Source organism: Wasmannia auropunctata, unplaced genomic scaffold (genome assembly GCF_000956235.1).
Source record: "Wasmannia auropunctata unplaced genomic scaffold, wasmannia.A_1.0 LD336053.1, whole genome shotgun sequence".
Lineage (NCBI taxonomy): Eukaryota > Metazoa > Arthropoda > Insecta > Hymenoptera > Formicidae > Wasmannia > Wasmannia auropunctata.
The window spans coordinates 643,007-648,469 of record NW_012026837.1 but is presented as its reverse complement, the minus strand read 5'-3'; the positions used below and the strand labels follow the sequence as shown (position 1 = coordinate 648,469).

Below are 5,463 nucleotides of genomic sequence, written 5' to 3'. Positions count from 1 at the left end.
TGCATATATATATAAATATATATGCATTATGCAATTCCCTTTAGGAAAAAAATGTCGCTCATGAGTAAATGTCGGTAGTAAACACGTCGCTATGCATATAATGAAACGAAGATAATGAAGGAACATAACCTTAAAATTTGCATTTAATTGAAAATTTTTATATTCAACTTTTTGTTATCTGCTCATCTCCCCCTCCCCCAAAGACTTTCAGATGAACATGTAGCTTTGATTTAATATACATTTAAGAGTTTTACTCTCTTCGAAAGCATTCTAGATTTTATATATATATATATATATATATATATATATTTATATATATATGTGTACCGAAATGTTTCCAGTGAGCTAGAGATTGACTATAAATGCTGTAAACATTTGAGACTTAACATTATCCGTTATATAACAACTTTGAAAGTAAAACTATATTTAAACAAAGTTTAGATATGTGCGCGCGCAATATGGCGGAACATGTAATTTTATTTATGTAAACGACATATACATATATATGCGTAAATGTCGATATAATTTCGTACCTCACTCGCAATATTCTTAAATTGTGCGTTGCACTGCATCTTTCATTCTTCGTAACACGCATGTACAGTCAATCTTGCATTTTATTCAACAATTAACTATATTGCATTTATACATGATGCAGTAGATTGCTGCGTTTAACGTTTGTTCCTGAAACGTTTTAATTGTAACTATTATAAATTACGTACTGTCATTAGACGCATCGTCATTCATAATCATATCAGGTAGATCATATCACCGAAATATTGATTATAAAAAAAAATGGGAAGAGAAAATGTGCACGAAAAATGCATTTATACATATGCATTAGATCAAGTCCAAGTCATAAGTTGAGATCGTTACCGCAATCAGAATCGACGTATCAAAAACTTAGAACAATTTGACTAATTATTTCGTACTTGCACTGATTTAGTCGCAGTAAAAACGCAGTGCCTTATTAGATGACTTTTGAAAGAATTGGGGAAAGAGTGCTAAATATACATGATGTCTCACTAAAGTGTAAATAGCTGTCACATGATGCCACCGTCGTAAAACAAACCATAGATTTATATTTAGATTAGACCTAATAGAGTCATCCAGAGAATTAATTCATCCAAGTGTGGATGTATGTATACAAGAATAGTATCGATGAATTAAGATATTAAGTACTCTTCTCCTCTTCTACTGTGCTCTTCTTTAGGTATGATCAAAAAAAAATTTTATAGCAAAAAATGCGACATAGCATAATGTTCCATTTAAATCGAGCGATATAGTAATTACTAATTATAGGCTGCAGTCGACGTTGATCAGCTCTCCGCGTACGTTCGGGATTAATTATAGAAGAGAGAACAAATGGAAAAAGCGCGGAAAGGTTAAAAATATGTTAAAAATTATAAGACACATCCAAGACGTATGTACATACATATGTACTACATTGTCTATATCGCTACCCCGCGTATAATCAAATATATGTCCCATTGTAAATAGTTATTTTCACATACTGGTTGATTTACTGTTAATTCCATATTATTCAATCATGTATCACGAAAGTGTGATATATCTTGTATGTATAGTAACTGCCAGAGTGTCTGTAGGTGCGTCTAGTAAAGTTGTGATTACATCAGATATCTAATTAATTGGGACCGTCATTTTCACGGATTGAAACTCGTGCGCGTAACGACACTAACGACGTCGGCTATCGATAATAATCCATTGTCTTCCTTGTCATATCGACAGAGGGTATGTCACATTCATTTCCTATCTTGCTCTTGCAATATATATACGTACATATCTATATATATATATATATATATATATATATATATATATATATGTATTGGCGATATTTTATAACACGATCGATTACTATAAACTTTGACACAAAACTTGATCTCCTTGTTGAAGAAATTTATCAAGGAGTTATCAAGGATCATATCTCGCGTTATATCGATACAAGTACACATCATAAAGCTCGTCACAACAGTGTGCTACCGCGCGTATATTAAAGTATAACGTCTTAGCGAATAATTGTAATTGTAAGTATACTGTAGGTAATGATTAACAAACATGTATATATATATATATATATATATATATATATATATGTATATGGTTTTAAAATAAAAGTAGGTATTAATAATATACAACAGAATGCCATAATCCATAATTATTGTATAGACAATAATAATATATAAGCAGATCCTTAAATATATGCAATTACAATGTCAAAACGATTATTATTTTACAGTAACAAAAAATCAGTTAATAAGACCAATCTTTTTCTAATTGCTAACTGGTAGTGATACTATATATATAACAGTTTTTTGACAAAATGATATATTACATATAATACTATATATGTACAAAATATATAGTATAATTACATATATAGAGATTTACTGCGCGGATCAGAAATACTTATTCTTTGAACCTTCAAAGATTAAAAAATGGATACAAAAATTAAACAGCACTTAATATATACATGTATGCATACATATATAAACTTAAGTTTTCGTTAATCCATTACGTAAATTCGGCACGCGACTAGGACGCATCAAAAAACGTTTGTGTTGTTCCTCGGCTCTGACGGTTCTTTCTATGCGTTCCGTGGCGATACGTTCAATCTCCGCGAATAATTCGCTGTGTACGTCTATGCATTGACGAAAATCTTTACGATCTAGCCGATATACCTCACAGACTTCGATCGCGATAACACTGGCTACTCTTCGTTGATCCGCCACTAAGAGCGCGACTTCGCCGAAATGGGCACCATCATTTAAATGGCACATCTCAAAATAACAGAGTAAATTTCTTTTTTTTTTTTCTTTTTTGCATTATAAACGAATTCAATATCCAAATATTTAAAGAACTAACTTCCTTTCCAGTTGGCGTTAAAACTGCAACAGTACCGGAGGATAAAAAGAACATGCAATCACCCTGACTACCAGCTTTAATGATTACGTCATTTGGCAAATATAACTCAAATTTTAAATGTTTCACTATTGACTGCAGAACATTTCTTGGCAAATTCTTAAAAATTGCTACATTTTCAATCAATCGTCGACAAGACTGAAGCGCAATCTCTTCACGTAATGATTCTGCGAAAAATCCAAATTTAATTTTAACAGTTATTATCCTGCTAAACATTTTATATTCTCTATTACATGTCCCATCCCCTCCTTTTCTTTCTATAATATTTTATTAACCAGTTAAATCCGACAAAATCCGTTTACTTCGAAAGTAAGTGTTTTTGAAACGGTAATGATAATAAGCTAAGAGACGTTTCTTCATATGTGGCAATAATTGTTTTTGTCTCGTGTATGCTTTCACTTGATCTATTAATTCTTGAAATTTTGATTCGGATGATTTTCTTTCAGCTTTGATATGAAGGAACATAACTGCAGAAAGACACAACCACATGTTTGACATCCAAAAGAAATGCCTGACAATGCATGACTTTCGATATAAAGATGTTTATTATTCAATATCTTACTCAACATATAACAAACGATGAATCTGCCGATAATCATAAGAATGCTATTGAAAAGGATGGGGCCATCCGTCTCCGGTACGAATGGGCCGTAACCGCTTGATAATATATTTTCTAGTACGATAAATGCCGCGTTCTTGAATCTGAATTTCAGACTGCTGTCTTCCAATCTCATCATCCAACAATCCTTGCATTCCTTTTACACATATTAAAATACATTTTAATAATTGTATCCTTAAAAATATAGGTATAAAAATAGGTATGGAAATGAGATTCGCATAAAGATCAGTACGTCAGTAAGATCAAGCATATGCTTACTGTTGGTGGAATGTTGACAAAGTACATCAGTAAAATCGGTATTAAATAACACAAGCAAGCAAACCAAAAGATTAAGTACAATCCTAGTAATAGGCTAGTACACAATTCAAAATAAAAGTTTTTTATTTCAAAATGCTGAAAAAAGTATTTGCCGGTATAATGCCGTATATTGTATGTCTTTGTAGAAAATATACATAAAAATAGATCATAAATACCGTAAATAGATAATAAATGTTCGAGTTGAAAGTATAATAGCGGGTGAATTTTATGAGAGGCATAATATTAATTAGAGTAACAATAAAATGAGGATTATTTCCCGGCAATCTTCGCCATCGTAGTGTCACATGATCAAACGGAACAGATGACAGCGCATCCGGCACAAGAAATCCTTTTAAGTAAAAGCTATGAAGAATATGTATTTTTAAAATTAAACAAAAATTAATAAAAAAAAAAAAAAATCAAATAAGCAAAATAATTAATAAAAGACTAGATACATAAATATTTTAATAGGTTTCAACTCGACCGACATGGTTTTCTCATCGTAATATCCCGTAATACAATTGAGCATTATATCTAACCAGCAGATTACGTAAATTGGAATGTTTACTGTATCCAGACGAATTATTTCATAATCCATTATAACGAAGCAAATCATAAAAGGAATTGTAAAGAAAGCAATCAAGTATATTACCATCATCAAGGTATCCCACATTAATCTGTAAATTATTCTCTTATTCAGAAAGAAAACAATGTGCTTTTGTTGTAAAAATAAAAATCAAAAAGTTCAAGTATTACAAAGAATTACAAAAATTTTTAAATTAATTTTTTTACACATTCAAAACGTGCCTAGCGTAACTGAATGGATGTATTATCCACCAATATTTAGATCCAGCATGCCTTATTTTTTCAGTAGTCATTGTGGCCATGCTATCCATGTAAAGACCGCATTTTGGAGTATATTCGTTGATACCACACCAGGTAATCCACACATTTTTGAAAGTCAATGGTTTTATAACCATAAAAGGAAACTTGTTTTCTCTTTTCAAAGGCAGCTCACATATATGCTCGATCATAGTTTTATAGTTTAGGAATAAATAAAAAGCTGTTTATCATCGATCAAATCTCCAAGTGGTATACATATAAAGTTAAACGATTTGATAATATTTGCGAGCAATATTGCATACGATTGTTATATCCAAAGAGTAGAACATCTATTGTTTCTCGAAAATTTTCGATAGCAGCATCATTTTGTTTATAATCTTCAATGCTGTAAAAAAGATTTACAACTATATGACTTCAACGTATATCTTTTAAGACGGAATAAATTAAAATGGACTATCTAGATTATTCTATAATATATTTAAAATTAAAACGTTAAAATTTTAATGATATGTAAATCAACCTGCTTGCTTTCCGCATTTTCCTCTCTTCATTCCTTTTTCCATAAAGTTGTTAATTCAAATGCTAAAAGGATTATATAAAGTTTAAAAGAAATAATTACTGACATACATATGTCGCGTCTGTGATTATTAAAAATGTATTTATGTTAAAAAAATATAACTACACGTGTAAGCTATATACGTATACCTTATATACAATAATAGTACAATAGATACATATGTCTATACATATATATATATATATAT

The 5,463-nt window shown here is 30.5% G+C and overlaps 2 protein-coding genes and 3 long non-coding RNA genes across 9 annotated transcripts in view; 3 read left to right on the top strand and 2 right to left on the bottom strand.

Annotated features, from left to right (window-relative positions):
• Positions 1–436: 436 nt before the first annotated feature.
• LOC105450925 lies at positions 437–1,597 on the bottom strand. The gene is made up of 2 exons (XR_974521.1): positions 1,512–1,597; positions 437–681 (listed from the first exon to the last, which is right to left on the bottom strand). It is a non-coding gene; the product is annotated as an uncharacterized LOC105450925 (long non-coding RNA).
• An 86-nt stretch (positions 1,598–1,683) lies between these two features.
• On the top strand, positions 1,684–2,980 carry LOC105450927. The gene is made up of 3 exons (XR_974522.1): positions 1,684–1,749; positions 2,691–2,812; positions 2,895–2,980. It is a non-coding gene; the product is annotated as an uncharacterized LOC105450927 (long non-coding RNA).
• On the bottom strand, positions 2,195–5,415 carry LOC105450929 (potassium/sodium hyperpolarization-activated cyclic nucleotide-gated channel 1-like). 4 transcript variants are annotated; one of them, XM_011691055.1, is made up of 9 exons: positions 5,220–5,415; positions 4,664–5,084; positions 4,312–4,533; positions 4,033–4,219; positions 3,818–3,952; positions 3,503–3,695; positions 3,216–3,407; positions 2,884–3,107; positions 2,195–2,798 (listed from the first exon to the last, which is right to left on the bottom strand). In XM_011691055.1, the coding sequence occupies exons 2-9, from the start codon at positions 4,888–4,890 to the stop codon at positions 2,514–2,516; spliced, it is 1,665 nt and encodes a 554-aa protein (XP_011689357.1). In that variant the 5' UTR covers positions 4,891–5,084; positions 5,220–5,415; the 3' UTR covers positions 2,195–2,513. The 4 variants fall into 4 exon arrangements, with proteins under 4 accessions (XP_011689357.1, XP_011689356.1, XP_011689359.1 ...); XM_011691054.1 differs by having other exon boundaries at positions 4,664–5,415; XM_011691057.1 differs by having other exon boundaries at positions 4,396–4,533; positions 4,664–5,415.
• LOC105450928 lies at positions 3,006–3,837 on the top strand. 2 transcript variants are annotated; one of them, XR_974524.1, is made up of 4 exons: positions 3,011–3,098; positions 3,219–3,249; positions 3,387–3,577; positions 3,747–3,837. It is a non-coding gene; the product is annotated as an uncharacterized LOC105450928 (long non-coding RNA). The 2 variants fall into 2 exon arrangements; XR_974523.1 differs by lacking the exon at positions 3,219–3,249 and having other exon boundaries at positions 3,006–3,098.
• LOC105450931 (uncharacterized protein DDB_G0287625-like) overlaps positions 4,434–5,463 on the top strand; it is an 11,271-nt gene continuing 10,241 nt past the window's right edge. The window contains exons 1-2 of the mRNA XM_011691061.1: positions 4,434–4,518; positions 4,728–4,795. The gene's annotated coding sequence lies outside the window, so the exon portion shown is untranslated. The remainder of the gene's footprint in view (positions 4,519–4,727; positions 4,796–5,463) is intronic.

Coding starts and splice junctions, on each gene's coding strand:
- LOC105450929 (XM_011691054.1), bottom strand. CDS start 4,890: ATGATCGAGCATATATGTGAGCTGCCTTTGAAAAGAGAAAACAAGTTT. Junction 4,534..4,663: donor CATCCATTCAGTTACGCTAG/GCACGTTTTGAA, acceptor AATAATTTACAG/ATTAATGTGGGATACCTTGA. Junction 4,220..4,311: donor AAACCTATTAAAATATTTAT/GTATCTAGTCTT, acceptor TATTCTTCATAG/CTTTTACTTAAAAGGATTTC.